General features: G+C 36.8%; 1 protein-coding gene across 1 annotated transcript; it reads left to right on the top strand.

The window, feature by feature from the left end:
• Nucleotides 1-255: 255 nt before the first annotated feature.
• LOC149225775 (abietadienol/abietadienal oxidase-like) lies at nt 256-14,777 on the top strand. Its single transcript, XM_089380014.1, has 7 exons — nt 256-528; nt 2,395-2,722; nt 3,247-3,396; nt 13,750-13,986; nt 14,152-14,238; nt 14,442-14,520; nt 14,644-14,777. Exons 1-7 carry the CDS (start codon nt 302-304, stop codon nt 14,775-14,777), a joined length of 1,242 nt encoding a protein of 413 aa, XP_089236140.1. The 5' UTR covers nt 256-301.
• Nucleotides 14,778-20,305: the final 5,528 nt, after the last annotated feature.

Below are 20,305 nucleotides of genomic sequence, written 5' to 3'. Positions count from 1 at the left end.
ACATGTGATATTTAAATAGATTAAATAATCTCCCTATTCAAATAATTTATTTAATTTATAAAAAACAAAAAAAATATTAAATAAAAGGCAAGCCGCTTGCAATGGAATCTTGTTTTAAAAATAACTCATTTTTCTTTTATTCATGTAAATAATAATAAATTATCTCAAATGCGAAAAAAATCGAATCCAGTGAGATCTCCACATCAACGTTGACAGCCAGCCGCTGATATATTCAGCTAGCCTCTGATATAAAGAGGCCACCGAGGGCAAAAGTTCTCCAAGATCAGAGAACGAGGCGCCAATGGCAGACCAAATATCATTACTGTTGGTGGTGTTTACCGCAGCGGTGGCGCTCCTCCACCTTATTCACAGGTGGTGGAATGTCCAAAAAGGCCAGAGAAAGACTAATCAGGAGGTACATCTGCCTCCTGGGTCAACTGGATGGCCGCTGATTGGCGAAACCTACAGTTATTATCTCTCCATGACCAGCAATTATCCCAGGAAATTCATCGACGACAGAGTTAAAAGGTAAAATAAGCTGAGGTGCTCTGTTTGTTTTTTGTATGTTTATAATTTTTATTAATATGGTTTAAATTCATTTTAATTTTAGATTTATCAAATTTTGATGGAAAGAAAATAAAGTTAATACCGGATACATGGCAATCGAAAATATAATATGGTCTAGGAACCAGATAGATAGTGTTAGTCTTTTGTTGAATTGAGGTTTCTGTGATTCATAATATTTATAAGTAGAACTTCGGCGTAAATCACACAAAGAGAGACATTTGTCGACGTGTTTCGAACCAACTAATGTGGTTCATCGTCAGACAAGTTAATGGATAAGATATTTAATGGTTATAAAGATTTTTTTTTTGGTAAATTACAATGAATTAATGCAATATGGTCTAAGACTAAAACTCAAAGTGTTATGGACAAAATATTTAGTCTTATGGATAAGATATTTAATGCTTATAAAGATTTTCTTTTTTGGTAAAATTACAATGAATTAATGCAATATGGTCTAAGACTAAGACTCACAGTGTTGTGGACAAAATATTTAATGTCTATATTGATTATTATTTTTTTTATTTTATTTATTTATTTATTTATGTTCTCAGGTATATATAGTCTTGTTCACTTTTTGACCACAAAATTGTGAGAATTAAACTTCCCCACCTAACCATTGGACTATATCTTTGGGACTTATGTAACTTTATTGCATTTTTATCATTGTGTGTAGTACAATCTAGTTAAGTTAGCACTAAAATATACCTAATGGGTATTTTAGTCTATATAGGTGTTGGAGATGTTTTTTTAGGTTTATGTTGACGCCTAGAATTTAGTAAAAATATGTTGGAATCATAAATTTGAGTTGTGAATTTTTCACAATTTGAGCGCTAGTTTTTCACAATTTGAGAATTCTAAGGATTTTTCAGATTAAATCTATAACAAAGTAAAAAATCAAATCAGAAAATATTAAGATTTCACCCATCAGTTAAAAAAACTCCAAAACATGTCGTTGTTAAAAACTTTGTTTTTACACAAATACTCTATATTATGTCATTTTTTTTTAAATAAAAAAATAATTTAAAATTATAAATAAAAGTTTTTTTTGAAAAGATAAGTTGAGAAGTATTATTATTATTAAGTTCACCCTAAATTGGGTTATGAGACCTTTTTGTTTGTGGTATATAGGTTTTTTTTTTTTTGGAAAAGATAAGTTGAGAATAATAATTATTATTATTATCCAATTTTAAGTTCACTCTAAATTGGCTTATGAGACCCTTTTGTTTATGAGACAAGGGACCCACCTCATGTTGAGATTTTTTAGAAAAATCTCATGTATGTGACAACAATAGGATTAGTTGCTATATTAGCTCCAGTATTTTTGAGGAGGAGTTAATGCATCCTATATTTGTTGTGAGAATTTATGATTCAGTTTTATGCTCCAGCTATATAGAAATGTAATCCCGTAGAGGATTGGGGGTGTGTAGAGAAAATAGGATGAGCTGAGAGTATGTGTGAAGAATTAGAACTGTTGTAATCTCCTTTGAATAATAAGATTGTCGATGCCTCTGTTCTGGTGGACGTAGCCGATTGGTTGGGTGAACCACGTTAAATCTGTGTGTTATGGTTTTGTGATTTTGTTTGTGCTGTGTATATTTGTTTATTTTATTTCCGCTCTGCATTGTTTAGTCTAACACCTCCAGAGACCAAATTGGTGTATGAGGCCCCTTGTTTTTCCGACAAGAGACCCATCTCCGGTGACATTTGACTGCCAAATCTACACAGGGATACCTACACTCCATCCCAAAATAAAAATAACACTATATCGTACAACTGGGCATGGGCATTAATATTAATATAGAATTCATGTTGATATTGTCATAACAGATACGATTCAGACATTTTCATATCTCATTTATTCGGAAGCCCAGCAGTCGTATCAGTGGATCCCCAGTTCAACAAGTTTGTTCTACAAAACGAGGGGAGGTTCTTTCAAGCCCATTACCCAAAGGCAGCAAAGGCTTTGATGGGCGACTACGGGCTGCTCTCGGTGCATGGCGATCTGCAGAGGAAGCTCCATGGAATAGCTGTGAAATTGCTGAGATTTGAGAGGCTGAAATTCGATTTCATGGAGGAGATCCAGAATCTCGTGCACTCCACGCTGAATAGATGGGCAGACCAGAAGGAAATTTCTCTGGAGAATGAATGTCACCAGGTAAGCCAGTTTCATATTCATGTTTTCTGTAATATTTTATTTTATTTTATTTATTTTTTTTTTTTTTTCCGAAGGTGGCAAAACCTATCAAACTCAGGTGTCAAACCAACAGTGAGGACAGCCATCTCTGGCTGCTATCCGCGAATGTCGGTTTGACTCATCACTGTTATCAAGGAAAACCACGCCACCTGTAATAACCCGCTGGTGGTCCGTAAGGGAGCAGGCTTTCACTCCTGCCAGATGCCTCTGGGTCTTGGGCCGTTAACCTGTTTCCTTACGTCCGAGGAAGACGAGCTCTTAGCCAAGCAGAAGCAATTTTACGGCATACTCCAGGCCGAATGTTTTCTGTAATATAGTTAGTAATGTTTTCTGTAATATAGTTAGTAATGTGTGAGAATATTTTACGATTTATTTAATTAATTCAAATAATTTTTATCACATTCTAAAATGGTTTTTAAATCTATAATTTAATTTTTTTTAATAATTCAACCCATAATAACATCTTGCAACTTAATTTGTTGCAGATGGTTCTTAATTTGATGGTCAAACAACTACTCAACTTATCTCCTTCAAAAGAGACAAGTGAGATTTGTGAACTATTCGTTGACTATACCAATGCGGTGGCGGCTATCCCCATCAAAATTCCAGGTTCCACCTATGCAAAGGGGCTTAAGGTAAGTGTCTCTTTCATGAAAATTGTAAAATACACTTGAATAAGCTTTATAGCTGTCAAAATAAAGCTTTAATGAATTTCATTTTACTGCGCTCTAACTTTGTTTTCATGGGTTTTTTTACCAATAAGAAAAAAACATTGTTTTTATATATGAGGATAAAAAACAGTACATATATCTCGAAATTTACAAAGTATATATATTTTTACTTCAATTTTTTGTTATGTTAATCTATATATTTATGCCAATTATATGTAGACATTTTTAATATAACTTTTTATGTACTAAGAGGAAATTAAAACATAAAAATGTGCAACATTTTTAGATGTCCTATTTTTATCAAAAACTTATCATCTCATAATATAAACTATGCAAATACAAAAGCAAAATAAAACCAGCCTCAAAACGCCTTCCGGAGAAAGTTAAAAAAAAAACAAAAAAACAAATTTCAGTTGATAAAATCCCATCCACGATGGAATGCTATCTCGGGAGTGGAAGGATCCCAACGTCCATTATGTTGTCACCCAACTTAATCTCAATATGCATCCCGTCCAGTGCATCCAGTAACCCCATCTTTGACATGTTGTCCGCATTTTGGTTGAATTCCCATCCAATGTGCTGAATCGTTGAGTCTCTAAGAGATCCCCAAATGGTCTCAATTTGTCTGAGCCATCCATGTAGCAGTGGTTGATTTATTTTAGTGCTGCCCCGTACATGGTCAATGATAGTTTGTGAGTCTCCATAAATGTGGATGGAGGGAATGTTCAGATAAGAAGAGAACCAAAGGAGTCCCCATAAAGCCATAGCTTTTGCCTTCATATTTGTGCCCCTACCAACACCCTAGTGGACCTAGTATTCTTGTTCCCTTGATATAATGATCCAGAAACCACACCCACATGTGCCCCTTTGTGCTGTGTCATCAAAGAACCCCATCAGGTAGTCATTTCTTGGGCCTGTCTTCCTACGTATTGACCTCTTGGGGCCACTGTTGTAGTCATTTTCAAAGGTATACCATCCAATAATGCGATCAATCACATGTGTTTCATTTTCCCTATAATCCCCAAAAATAATTATATTGCGCATCTCCATAGTTTCCAAAAAACGTTAATGGGATTGCCTTCCATTGGGATTTTTGTTTGCTCCACCAGCACAAACAATCAATGATGCTATCATATTGATTGTGTGGAAAACCAATGTTCCAAGCAATATAGCTCCAGATTTGTATAGTTACGGGGCATCTCATAAATATATGGACATTGTCTTTTGTCGCATTCCTGCATAGTACACATACCCCTGGCCCCTGCCAGTTCCTCTTTTGTAGGTTTTCCCATGTCAAGTTCTTGTTTTTCCAAACAAGCCAAAGAAATAAAATGATCTTAATAGGAATTCTAGATTTCCAAAACTTATAAAACCAGCATACCTCTGAGTTGTGTACCTCATGGTTGCAGAGAGTATTATAGACATCTGCCACCACTATGCCTCCTTCCTTCATTTTTCCAAACCAAGCAATCTGATCTTCGCCTGCCTCCCGACTAACACCTACCAATTTCATCTCGGACCTGATCTGCTCCCATTCCCGTACCATCATTTCCTCCAGACCCATCTCCCACAATCTTTTCCATATAGGTAAATAACCATGTCATTGCCTAATGGCTTGGTTCCAATAGAAAATACCCTTATTGTTTATACATTGGATGAGTCCATCCGATGGACGTAAATCCCTTCCCATACCTAGAATATGGTCCTGTCCGATCAATATCTTGTGCCCAGATCCAAAGATCCAACACAGGTTCTGCATAAAACTATGCCTGATTTTGTTTAAGCTGAGCCATATGGCTGACCCCGAGGTAGTCCCAATGAGCTCCCTACGCATCCAAACAGTAAAATCTTTGTCTTTGAGGTATTTATGTCTAATAATATTCCCCCATATGCCATCCCCAAAAATACCTCTCCACAATGTTTTTTGTAGCAACGCCCATCCAAAATGCCTCAAATCCAAGATCCCCCAACCACCCAGTCTTTTTGGAATGGTAATGGAGGCCAACTTAACCAGATGGTATTTGTATGTGGTAGTCGATCCAGACCAGATATATTTTGCCATGATCCTATTAAGATTCTTGATAATGGTACTCGGGAGGTAGTATAGATGGGCCCAAAACACTCCCAATTGTGTGATCACCAATTGGGTGAGAGTAATGCGTCCACCCAATGATAGGCATCTATATTCCCACCCGAAGGTCCTTTTATAGTACCTATCCACTAACCACATCCAGTTATTTATCCTGTATTTGTTGGGTTTGATATGATATCCCAAGTATTTCATGCCCCCTGCCAATATGTCATCCCTCACCCCAAATAATCTTCGGATGTATGCAATGTCCTCCAGATCACAACTTCCATATAAAATGATAGACTTCTATAGATTCATGATTAGTCCCATGGCATTCCCAAATTTGGTGAAGATGTGAAATAAATCCAACCATGCAAACCTATTGATCATGCCCATAATCAGCACATCGTCCACAAAGAAACTATGTGAAATCCTGATATCTCATCCCAGAACCAGAGCACAAAAATCACCCTCTGCCACAACTTTTTTGATATGTAAACTGAGTCCATCCATTACCAATATGAATAATAATGGTGAAAGGGAGAAACCTTGTCTGAGCCCCTGTCTAGCCCCAAAAAAACAAGTGGGGTATCCATTTATAATAACAGTGTATCTGACATTAGTGATGCAAGCCATGATCCATTCCGCATTTCTGACCCGCAGTCCAATTTTTTGTAATACCATCCTCAGATATCCCCAATCTAGGTAGTCATATGCCTTTTGTAGGTCGACCTTCATAACAACAACATTTAGTTTTTTGGTATGGATCGAATGTATGCATTCTTGAGCAATGGCCACAACATCGTGGATCTGTCTGTTCTGTAAGAAGCTGAACTGTTCGGGAGATATATATTTTGATAGGGTGTGCTTAATCTTGCCCGCAATAGTCTTGGATATAATCTTATATATAAGATTACAAAGTGAAATGGGCCGATAATACGAGAATGATTCAGAGGATGCCCTTTTTGGAATGAGGGCAATGTAGGTTGAATTTATATGAGGATGGATATACCCCCTGATCCTCGATTCTTCCACCATAGCTAGGAGGTCCCCCTGAAAAATGTCAAAAAAATGTGTAAATAGTTTGACCATCCATCCATCAGGTCCTGGACAGTTGTCTCTTTTAAAAGATTTTAGCACCCCCATTATTTCCTCCCCCATGACCTCCTTATATAGGGTCGTGTTTGCATCATCATCAAACATGGTGGGATATACGTCCACCCCCCAAATTTGATCCTCGGCATAGTCTGCCCCTCTGCAACTATAAGCCTTTTCAAAATGTTGGACAACCGCTTTACATATATCCTGTTGATTTTGTATCCAGTTCCTTTCTGTGTCAATAATAACCCATATGGAGTTTATCTTTCTTCTATGATTGGCAAATATGTGGAGAATTTTTGTATTTCTATCCCCTTCCTGGATCCATATGGACCTACTCTTTAGGCGACATGTAGTCTCCCAAATTTGTAGGATATGTTTTCTTTTTTGTTCCAGAGAGTGTATTTCAGCCCTTAGTGATGCCAAGGGATTGTGCATTAACAATTGTGGACTCAGTATATCCAATGCCGCAGATATATCTTTTAGATATTTTTTCATTTGGGATTTCTTCCTCCTATCCCATTCTTTTACCACCACCTTTAGGGCCCATAGTTTTTCCAGAATATTCAACATGGGGGAGATATCATGTGCCTTGTCCATATTCCAGACATCCTGCACTAGAGTATCAAATTCTGGGTCCTCCAACCACAAGCAATTAAATTTGAATGGCATCCCATGTCTGAGATCCCCTCGCCTCCATTAGAGAATAATGGGTATGTGGTCAGAAATTAAATTATTCATGATGCCCGATTGGATGGACCCGAGCCTCTCAACTAATTGTTCGTGTAGAAGAAATCTATTTTTCCTTTTTGCCACATATCCATCACCCGTCCTTCCATTGTCCCAAGTAGGAGCAATCTTAGAGGGACATATATCCATGAAATTGTAATCAACAATGATGTCTTTTATTAGATCAACCATGGAATATACTTTTCTAGACCTCACCCAAACCTCATCCATCACAATGGTGCAGTTCAGATCCCCATCCATGATAAGGGATTCCAGTACCAAAACCTCATATGCAACCAGTTTCTCCAGAATTGTTCCGGTCTCTGCACGGGGCATAAATTTTTAATATATGAATGCACCCCGAGAGTCCTCTGATATTTCTAGCTATTAATATGCCTGCAAAACAAGAAAAAGCCTTCATATAGACCCATCTTGGGTCCCATAGAGATACCAAGCCACCTGAGAGGCCTACAGCATCTGTCGTCGCCATATGCCAGTCAGGGAGCATCTTCCTAAAATATATAATCCCTGTTGAGCCGAGTGCATAGTTTCCTAAAGAAGGATGATATAGGGGCTGGTCGAAAGGAAGATTTCTTTGAGGGCCAAGAATTTTGGAGCAGCCCCCAAACCCCAAATATTCATATATAGAATGAAATTCATGACAGCCCAGGAGCGGGCACATTTGCTCTAAGGGCCCAAGGAGGGATGGACGAAGCGATGGGGACATCTATCAGTGCATGTGAATCAGACAAACTGAAAGGAAGGGGCCTTATGCACCCTCTGAAATGTCTACTATCCCGGCTCTATTTTCGGCGGACAGTGATGTTGCCCGTCAAGGTGGGACTGATGTGGGTTGACAATGAGCCAGTAGGTTTGTGAATCGTGAGAGTACGGAAATCCAAGGTCTTCTTCTGGAGAAGGAAGTCAATGTCGTTATCCACCAAATTGGTAGGGGAGTATACAGGTGAAATAGGCGAAATAGATCGAGTCTTAGTCACCGGGGATGGTTTAGTAAAGGGTTGGGGGGGGAGGTGCAGGGATGTACGTAATGTGTGAAGCGTAGGTGGCATCATATGCCATCAGAAGGGGTGGCAATATCCCCATATGTGGCAGGTCAACACAGGGATTATGAAGGATCTTTTCCGATCAAGACAGAGAAATGTCATGAGACGCAGTTGTTCCAGAACCATTGGAAGTATAGGGAGATGAAGGAACCACGATAGGTGCGGAATCATCACATTTCTCAGGATGTAATTTAGAGGATGGGAATGGTATAGAAAAAGATGGTGTACCTGAAGAGTGGTGCGTGCCGCCTGGATAATCATTCGCCTCATGGCCAGTCGCTGATTTTGCAGCTCATCCACTAGCCTTATCCTTCGCCCCATAAAACGTTCGCATGTGCGCCATACGACGTCCACCCATCCGGCATGGACACTGAACCATGAGATGTCCCATGTGATGGCATATGAGACATCGGAAGGGGACACCCCAGAAGTCCAGCTTTTGCACCAGATGTGTGCCCTCCCATAGAAGTTCGATGTGGTCTGGGAAGCCCCCTCTATATTCCTTTTCAATCAAGATCCAAATAATTATTTTATCCTGAGCTCCCAAACACTGTGGGTCAACGTAAATGAACTTCCCAATCGAATTCCCAATATCCATGAATACCTGCCGAGTCCAGAGTTTGATCGGTAAACTTGGAAATTTGACCCATATTAGTTTATTTTTAGGCGTCTCCTTAAGGGGATTGAAGCCAACATACCATGAGTGTAGAGCCAAAAAACCCCTCCCCTTAATCCATGGCAGCGCCTTGATTTTGTTTAAATCATCATGGCTAAGGAAATGAAAACTGTACCATCCATTCATCAACTGTACCACTGAAGGCATATATCCCAAAAGAGACTTCCATTTTGTTTCCATCGATCTCCTCATCTCTCCTTCTCCCATCCAAGTGTCATCTACCAACCAGAGCCCTCTTCTACAGATTGTTTCTATCAAAACATCATAGCTAAAACCAAGAATAGGCGCCGGAGTGGAAATATTGATAGTATGATGTTGTTTCCGGGAACGTATGACCCTGTAGCTGTGTAGCTCTCCATGTGAACTGGGGGTTACATGTCCACCACCTGGTGAGACCTTCAGGGCGTCCACCGAGGGCCAAGTATTTGTGCATACGGGCCCACCATCCAGCTCCAACCCAGAGAAAATTCGTTGTTTTGATTCTGCCTCCAGCGTGGCACGAATGAATGCTTCGTGTGTCGATGTATCCGACTCAAAAGGGTCCATCATGGAGACCATTTAATATGTATGACAAGGTGTGCGAAGGTAGTGGAATAAACACAGTCATAAAAGCACGTCAGAGTGGTAGGCTGTTAGGCCCCTATACTACTAGTGTAACCCCTTATTGTTATTAGTACAACCCACTTATTATATCGTTGTACCCATGTAGTGCCCATATTGTTACTACTGTGCCCCATAGAAGCCCACTATTGTTATTATTGTGCCCTTACATTATTATTGTTATGTCGGCTCTGATTATGTTATGACCCCTTAGACTCCTATATATAGAAAGGAGGTATTTTCATTTGTATCATCCAAGAATTGTTCATTTATGTAATGTAAAGGAGGTTGCCCCCTCGAAGAGGCTGAATTCTAAGGCGTTGATCTATCTTTTCTATCTTTTCTTGAGCTGGTTTCATAACATTTGGTATCAGAGCTTTGGATTCTAGGGTTTCGCTGCTCCAAACAGGTCATCGTGGTATTTTCGCTATAACTTTTTTTCTGTGACGTTTCAGAAGTCGCAAAAAAAACCCATTTGACAAGAAATCGCGCTGAACCTTGGGTCCGAATTTCAGAGCTTTTCACGTGATATTTGCGGAGATATGATCTGATGAAGTTGGTCTTTTTGCAAACTCCTGAATTACATTCAAAACAGGTGACCTGGGGAAAATCGTCATAACTTTCTCTCTGGGGATAGGATTGAAATTTCGTAAGAAGGTACAGAAAGAGGATGGACTTTAGTTTCTTGTATATATTTTTCAAAGCCAAAGGTCGAAACAGTGACACGTGGCATGTCGTACAAGTTCGCTCTACTGAACTAGTCTATAATCAGGTCACTGTGGGAGATTTTGCATAACTCTTCCTTGGAGAATCCAATTTGGGTCAGACTTGTGGCATTGGAAAGAGGACGCAGAGGGCTACTGCAAGTCACAATTTCAAAACTTAAAGATCCAAAAGTACAGAGTTACAGGCGTTTCAAGATCGAGCTCTTAAAATCAAGAAAAACAAGATGAGGAAGTTTGATGGCAAGGATCCGGTAAATTGGATACTTCAGATGGAGCAATATTTTGATCTACATGGTGTACCACTGTTACAAAAGGTATGTATTGCATCTTCATATTTAGAACCGGATCAATTTTTATGGTATAAAGGGCTTTGTTCTCGTAAACAACTTGTTACGTGGTCAATTTTCACGGAGGAAATGATAGCACATTATGAGGATACAAAGAGCAACACCTTCTTTAGAGCAACACCACAACAATTGGAAATAGAAAAAGGGCTTTGCAACATAATGGAAAGTAAAATTATGGCAACAAGGAAGTCTACCACTCACAACTATAAAGATGGAAGTGTTGTTTCTCCTAGCCTTCCACAACCTACAAGGGTTACACCACAGCAATTGGAAGAAAAAAGAGAAAAAGGGCTTTGTTACAATTGTGATAGCAAATGCACTAAAGGTCATAAGTGTACTGAGAAGAAATTATTTTACATAGAGTATGAAGAGGAGGAAGAAAATGATCAAGAAACATCAAAAGAAGAGGATATACACCAGGACCCAACCCCAGAGAAAGAAGAAATGAACCAGGCCATATCTTGTAAAGCATTGGCAAGAATTACCACTCCTCAAACTCTCAAGATAGAAGGACATATCAAGAATAAAAAGGTGCAAGAAGTGAAAGATCACATCGAGAAAGAAGAAATGAATCCAACCATATCTTGTAATTCATTGGTCGGAATTACCACCCCTCAAACTATCAAGATAAAAGGGCATATCAAGAAGAAAAATGTTCAAGAAGTGAAAGATCACATCGAGCATCACGAAATGAATCCGACCATATCTTGTAAAGGATTGGAAGAAACTACCACTCCTCAAACTCTAAATATAGAAGGACATATCAAGGAGAAAAAGGTTCAAGCAGTGAAAGATCACATCGAGCATCAACAACAAGTTCTCCAACTTTTAAAGGATAACGCCATTTCGGTGCAAAATCAAACGAAACAACAAGTAGATCAACATCGTAGTGAAAAATGTTTTGATGTAGGTGATTGGGTATTTTTACTACTACATCTCAAGCAAGCTATTTATGAGAAGGAAATGTTGGCAACACTACATGCACTTAAAAAATGGCGACCTTACCGAATGGGAAGACTCTTCAAGGATGAGGATGTGGAAGCATTGTTTTGTGCTATTTCTATTATCCAACCAGATTGGATAAATGAAGCAAGGAATGAATGGAAGAAGGACGAAGAAGTATGGCCACTTATTCAAAAGTTGCAAAAGATCCCAATTGAAACAATATTGCTAGAAATTGAAGAGGAAGGAAAAATCATATTGGAACCTAGAGCAGTCACAGAAACAAAAACCCGACAGCTACAAAATCGACCAATTTCAGAGTATCTCATCAAGTGGAAGAACTTACCCACTGAAGATTCCACATGGGAGGACAAGAATTTTATACAAAAGCATCAAGAACTACTCAAGCGTTGAGGACAACGCTTTTTGAAGGAGAGGGGCATGTTAGGCCCCTATACTACTAGTGTAACCCCTTATTGTTATTAGTACAACCCACTTATTATATCGTTGTACCCATGTAGTGCCCATATTGTTACTACTGTGCCCCATAGAAGCCCACTATTGTTATTATTGTGCCCTTACATTATTATTGTTATGTCGGCTCTGATTATGTTATGACCCCTTAGACTCCTATATATAGAAAGGAGGTATTTTCATTTGTATCATCCAAGAATTGTTCATTTATGTAATGTAAAGGAGGTTTCCCCCTCGAAGAGGCTGAATTCTAAGGCGTTGATCTATCTTTTCTATCTTTTCTTGAGCTGGTTTCATAACATAGGCCAACTAGCAGGTGTATCCTGCAGAAATCTCCCACTAGTAATGTGACTCTTGGGATCCCCAATCATCAAGCACAGTGGTATTACACATGCCACATTATACCCGCATATCGCCAAACGAGGGACACCACCACCAGATCGCAGTCCGAAAAGGCAAAGAACCAATGAGTGCACTTAAAAAATTAAAATTCCCAATCCAGGCCTTAAGAACACTATTACCAATAGCCAAATGGTCAGAATCTACTTGTCAGAGAATAATGTGGATAGTGACCCAAGTCATCTCAAAATAAGTGGTGTCCCAACACCCTCCATCGGAAGATTCAAATTTCACTGGAAAACAATAACCAATGGACGAAATAGCCCATTCAGTCTTGATGCACCAATGCCCATAGAATATCACTTATGAAACACAACTTATTCGACCAGAGCCAATGCAAGATAGTCCCAGACATCTACCCTTCACAACAACAGCAACAACAACACCCCAGACAAGTCCACCACCTATTACAAAGTCTGAAACCAAATTCCTTGCATGGCCTAGAAATGATGAAAGAATTCACCCAACGTTGCAGAGTGTATAATAGTTTATAGGACTCAGACAAGATCCCTTCCCCCGATTGTGGTGTGGGCAGACGAGGGAAAGGATATCAGTCCAGATAGGCATCTAGTCGCCTGGTTGAGGGAGGAAAATGATTCCTAATCATGCATAATAATATATAGATGGCAATAAATAAAATCATCAGAATATGTATTATCTCCGATTGTAATATGGTGAATAAGCCATCCAGGAAGACAATGGGCATTTCTAGGCCCAGTGGAGGGACACAGACCACACCAAAATAAACCAAAATATCAAACCCACAATCCTAAAAATGTGTTTCACGACAGGGAAGACATCAAGCACCATAAGAAACCCCCATTCCAAACATGCCAAGGCTGAACTTTACTATAAACAAAAATCTTAAAGCAATGTATTATTGACCCTACAGTGACTACCACCTCCTGCGTTTATGAGCATCCATCAAGCCAGTGATTTTTCAAGCGAAATGTTAAGCATCTTGGTAGTGTAGAGTCCATAGTCATGCAGTACCTACAACTTTGCAAGACATACCTAGTCTATTCTTGAGCCGATTGATTCTCCGGTCACCTTCAAGAGGAGGGGCTTTACATCACGCAGGGTTTTTTAGCCACAACTCATCACAACCTAGAACACTCTTGTTTTCATAGTTACGAAAGTATAGATTTAAAGAATTCAAATAACTTCAATTTTTTTTTTTTTTATGTTGCAGGTGAGGGAGATTCTCATAAGAACGATTTCTAATATGATAAAAGAGAGAAGGGATCATCCTCACATTGTTCACAATGATTTGTTAACTAAACTTTTGGAAGAAGGTTTTATTTCTGATGAAATTATTTGTGATTTTATATTTTTCTTGCTCTTTGCTGGACATGAGACTTCTTTGAGGGCCATGACATTTTCTATCAAGTTTCTCACTACTTGTCCCAAAGCATTAAATCAAATAAAAGTAAGTATGTATAGAATTTATTTGTTATCAAATTTCTTATTACTAGGTCAAAGGAATTAGAACAAATAAAAATGCTTACAGTTTTTTATTTTCAATTTTTATGTTTATTAAATGTTTTGGTTTATAAAACTATATATAATGAAATATTTCATGTTGATATGATAGGAAGAACGTGATGCTATATTAAAATCCAAGGGTGCTCATAATAAATTGGAGTGGGATGATTATAAATCAATGAAATTCACTCAATGTGTATGTAAATCGTTACCCTTTTTGTCTATTCAGTTTTTTATTAACAAGAACATTATTAGAAACGATATTCTTAAAAAATGGTTAAACATATTAGAATGATGAGATTTGTTTTTAATAACCATTACAAAAATCAATATTTATTTTATGATCCAAACTATGGAACATGGATACAAATGATGTGATTTCAATTTCATTCTTTATAGGTTATAAATGAAACACTTCGACTAGGTAACTTTAGCCCTGGGGTGTTTAGAGAAACTAAAGAAGACACTAAAGTGAAAGGTATTGTTGAGTGTTTATTTGGTAGCTTTTATTCACAGTTACATACATTTTCTAAATATTTTTACTTAATCATGTGTATTAAATTGTTGACATTAACATAATTTTGATCAATGTATTTTATAGATTGTCTCATTCCAAAAGGATGGTTGGTCTTTGCTTTTATGGCTGCAACCCATCTAGATGAAAAGGTCCACAATGAAGCTCTTACATTTAGTCCATGGAGATGGGAATTGGATCGAGTAGGTTCATATTTATGATCACTCTAAATTGAAAGTGTATATGGTAAAATATTTGCATAACTAAAGTTTTACTTAAATTTTAAATTTTCAGGGCCTATCGAATGATCACTTATTTTCACCTTTTGGGGGTGGAGCTAGGCTTTGTCCAGGGTCCCATCTTGCTAGACTTGAAGTGGCACTTTTTCTTCACATATTTATCACAAGATTCAGGTTTATTTCTCCTCTTTCCATATATTTTACAATAATTAAAACTTCAAGTTATTAATACTAAGATTTTTTTCATAAATTATCAATATTGTGTACATATTTAACTAAATAATATAAATATTATAGTTATTATTATGAAAAAAAATTAAAAATAATAGTTATATTGATTATTGTTTTATGTGTATTGCAGATGGGAAGCACTTGCGGATGAGCATCCCTCATATTTTCCACTATCTCATTTTACTAAAGGCTTTCCCATTTGCCTTTATAATAGAGAATGAAAAAATAATTTGTTTATTTTATATGATACTTATAGATAGACATAAAATTAACTTAAGCATTTTATCTAAGATTTTATGCTTCTATGATTCATGATATAATTTTCAGATTTTCTGGAGATGAACCTAGATCTAGGTTCGAAACGCGTCGATCTTTTGTTCTCTATGTGATTTTGAACATTAAACATTTTATGTGAAATTGATAACTACAAGAAAAACATAGTTATGGTTTAATATTTTAACTAATTTATCCTATAATTTAGTATTAAATTTATACACTATATTTTTTTATTAATTTAATGTTAATATTATTATTACTTTTTATATATACATGTTTTCTTATTAAAATATCAACTTTCTTATATATTTTCACTTTATAAATTTTTTTATAATAAAATAAAAAATTATAAATATGTTATTAAGTTTAAATAATTTGTCAATATGAAAATTTATCAATAATCATGGTAAAATGAAAAGAAATAATGTATATTTTTATTTATTTGTTTTACAAATATTATGATTTAAGGTTAAGGAAGATGGGAACGGAAAATAAAAATAATTGCTTTCATTATTACAAATTTGAAAAATATTACAATATAGATTTAGATGGATGAAAAGGTTTATTTGAAACTTAATTACTATTTCTTTTTATAGTATATACTGAGAATAATTACTAACCAACTAAATTTATAGTTATTGAAATCATGTTAAATAGAAGTTTAGCTAAAAAAAATATCCAAAGATATTAGATACACAAATTTAACCACAAATATTTATACCAAGATATGTGCATTGTAATGATCATCTTCACATAAACCAAAGTAATCATAAATGTTGCAATGAAGACATGCTAAAACTCAACCTAAGCATTGTGACTCATTACATAAAACTCTTTAAATCAAGTGTGACCTAAGCATTGTAAGCATTGTATCCAATTACAGAAAAGTCTTTAAATCAAGTGTGACCTTGACCAATTACATAAGAAGAAAACTTGACCTTATTAATATTTTTAATACAATCTTGGTATTTTGACATTATTGCAAAAACACAACTAAACAATGTTGCATAATAATGCAATTTGACAATTCAATAATTTATGCATGGAAAACCATGAGTGAAGAATAGTTATGTTCCCTCATATTTCCTACCTTTATATAAATTATGCAAAATAAAAAATATTAAAAAAACTTATACATTTGTTTATTTTTGTTCTAAATTATAATTTAGAAAGTGAAAATTGGATTTGATCTTTTTTCCAATATTGCCATCACAGTTTCTATAATTTATATTTAATTATCTCATTAATTTATTGTTCTAAAAGTTGAATATCATGGTTATATTGAGTTAGTTTCATCGTATGTAATATTTCAATAAATACATTTTTGTATAATTAACTTAATATCAAATTATTGTTTTGTAGATATTTTTCAAAGTTTATATACAATTAGGACAATTATTCACTTTTGAGTTAATTAGAAAATAGGAAAATAAATATAAAATTCCATTCCATTAATTATTTAGGAAAGGAATATCCAAACTCAATGGAAAAATGAGAGGGATATGTGGAAAAATGATTTATATGTATTAATTTCTTAAAATTTTGATAATTATTATTACAATATTGTAAATGGTGTTAAAATCTTAAAAGTTTGATAATTATTATTACAACATTGTAAATGGTGTTAAAAGTTCTTGTCATATGAAGTTTAGCTAGATTTAATATGTATGTCGATAGATATGTTTATTTTGGAATAGGGCTTCTAGAATTTTAATTTAATTATCAATCATTATTAAGTGGATCATAGAGATTTAACCTTCATGGAAAATTCTAAAATATTCTTAGTTGTAACACCCTCCTCCCACATAAGCCCAAGCAACCGGCCAGTCGGGGTAAACATGCAACAAGAGACCACTTTGATATGATTTGACATCCTAAGTCACGTTAAGGAAGTGGAACCTACAGAAACACACCATGTAGACATTCAACATCAACATTAGGACCCTCAAGAACAAATCCAACCTTTCTGCTAACCAACCTCTAGGTCCCAATGATTTTTTGGACAACTTGACCTCTGGACGCTCTCATGTTATGGGCATGCCAGCGTCCAGGGACCTCTAGATTCTCTCATAGGCTTGAAATTTAGCATCCAGGGACTCTTTTGCACAGTGTTGTGCCAACATCCCTAGAATTTGAGCCACTTTTTCAGGCCCAGAGCCCGGGTCACTGCCCAGATTTGAATCACATCTTCAGAATAGTAAAATAACCAAGGAAATGGCAATATAAATGCAATCACTTGAATGAGACCTTGAATGGACCCCTAATAGCCATGACAAACATTTCGTTAAACATATTGTGAATATGTAATCTACAGTTTTAAATAACAGATCTGAGCATAGGGGCCTCATACTTAGTTGAGAATCTCTAAGAGGCATCAATGCCTCAACATATTAACTGTCATTTCATCCATTAGGTCATGGATACATTGTTCATTCATTTACCAATAAAAACATGATGAGAGCCATACATATCTACTTTCATAAAACATATATATAACCAGCATAATAGCAGCAAAAATATTAATGAAATCACAACCATATAAACCACATATAATCTAGTATAATACTCATAGAAATACAAGGAGAAATAACCTTATATTGATGATGCAAAATCCAAACCCAGGATGGGACTTCCACGTTCCACCTGACCGTAGAATGGGTGAGCCAAATCTTTCTTCATCCATTCACCCTGATGTCGTATTCCAAGCATGAACGTGGGATATAACAGAACACGTCAATCCAAAACCATCCAGGGCATCCAAAGGCCATCCACCTCAACCCATCAACAGTGATTCTACCTCATGAATAGATATCACAAAATCATCATCAGATCGGTTTCTATCCAAGCCTTCTGGAGCTCCAGAGCATTTTTCCAACCAAGGCTCCAAGACTAGTAACTCATCCTGCAACTTTTACCAGTCTCTAGAGTGTTTGTCCAACCAAGGCTCCAGGACTATTAACTCAACCCACCAAGGGCTCCAGAGCGTTTGTCCAACCAAGGCTATGGGACTAGTAACTCAACCCAAGTTGTTACAGGGCTCCAAAGCATTTGTCCAACCAAGGCTCCAGGACTAATAACTCAACCCAATCTAAGGAAACATGAGAACCAACCAAAACAAAACAATGAAAATGAACCCACAATCTCCATGGCTATCCAGGAAATGGCAAGGTTAGGCAATCCACTATCAATCTCGGCCATCCTCCATGCCCATGACAGATCACAACCAAAAAACCACATGCATATTCCATGCATGCCAAAACTAGTGAGGAAAACATACATGCAACTTGGTACCTGCAAGAAAATCTCATTGTAGCTGCTGATTGAGATGTCCTATTGCACTTTCATGCTCTTCCTTTGCCTTCTTTGTCCAAAAATCCAAGAGTGCTCCAAGAAAACTCTAAGTCTCCAAGAGTATGAGAGAGAGAGAGAATAATGAGAGAGCTCCAAAAATGAACTGACAAAAGGTTACCAACTGATCCTCAGAACCCTTTTTATGAATGAGGCCTCTATTTTCTTCATTTTCTATTATTTTCCTCCAATTTCCTCCTCACATGCAACCTATGACCTTTCACCTCCCTTTTCTCCTAATTTCCTTTATTTTCATAAATAAATGTGCCAAAATGCCATTTTGCCTTTCCAAAGCCTTAGTCATTGCCTTTGCCAATTTCCTTAGCCATAATAAATCAAATGAACACCCACACTAGGATGCCTTGCCCAACATTCAACTTGGAATAAGTGTCCCATCAATTATGGCTATTATTTTGCCTTTATTAACTTTTATTACATGGAATTTTCACCAGGCTTGCTATAGAACCCTCCCCCTTGGGGGAACACTGTCCTTGGTGTTCAACAACACATATAACCACAAAAATTCTGTAAGAAAACTATATTGTCGATGGATATTTATAACTTAGCTCGATGCAATATTTACAATGGTCAACCTACTCAAAAGAAAACCAACATGAAAACATAACAACATAACATCATAATGACATGACACCCATACCAATTATTATAACTTTATAAGATAGATCGTGGCAGTATTTACATCCATATACATATGTACATATACCAAACATCACCAAAACATATAAACCATTTTGCCTCAACCGGAAAACAGGGAAGGATACATAGCCCGCATTTGGTCTACCATCTCCCATGTAGCTTCATCGGGCCCAATGTGATTCTATTGCACTTTAACTTGCTCGATTGCTCGATTCTGGAGCATGAGCACCTTTTTCTGCAATATACACTGAGACTCCGGCTGGAATTCTCCATCTGGTTCCACCTACAATACAGACCAATCAATCACATGATCAACATCTTTAACATACTTCTTAAGAAATGACACATGGAAAGCACCATGGACTTTCACTATCGTAGGCAGTGCAAGTCGATAAGCTATTGGCCCAATCCTCTCAATGATACTGAAGGGTCCACAAAATTGTGGTGCCAACTTGGTACATGATCCAATCTGTAAGGAGCTCTTCTTCAACTTGATGCACAAGTACACATGTTCCCCAACCTGGAACTCCTTGAAAAACATGTTCTGATATGCATAGCTCTTCTACCTATCCTATGCTGCCTTTGGATTTTTCTTGATCACCTGCATTTCCTGTGCCATGCTTGCCAACATGTCTGGTCTAATCAACACTATATTAACCGAATCACTGCAACTGATAGGAGAATTGAAACTTCGCTCATACAATGCCTCAAACAAACTCATCTTCAAGGATTCCTGATACCCATTGCTGTAAGTGAACTCTACTAGTGGAAGATACACTTCCCACTTTCGATGTTGATGCATCACATACATCCTCAACATGTCCTCCTATATCCTTTTGACCCTCTCTATCCATTTGTCTACAGATGATAAGTTGTATTGAAGGCCAACTCTATGCCCAAACCTGCAAACAAATCCTTCCAAAACTTGGAAGTGAACTTCACATCCTTTCCTGACACAATATTCTTTGAAACACCATGCAATCTAACCACGTCTCTGA

The sequence above is a fragment of the Pinus tabuliformis genome, chromosome J (genome assembly GCF_031772625.1).
Source record: "Pinus tabuliformis cultivar Carrire ecotype Pingquan chromosome J, CPIR1, whole genome shotgun sequence".
Classification (NCBI taxonomy): domain Eukaryota; kingdom Viridiplantae; phylum Streptophyta; class Pinopsida; order Pinales; family Pinaceae; genus Pinus; species Pinus tabuliformis.
Note: the sequence above shows the minus strand (reverse complement) of the source record. Positions and strands in the feature narration are given on the sequence as shown.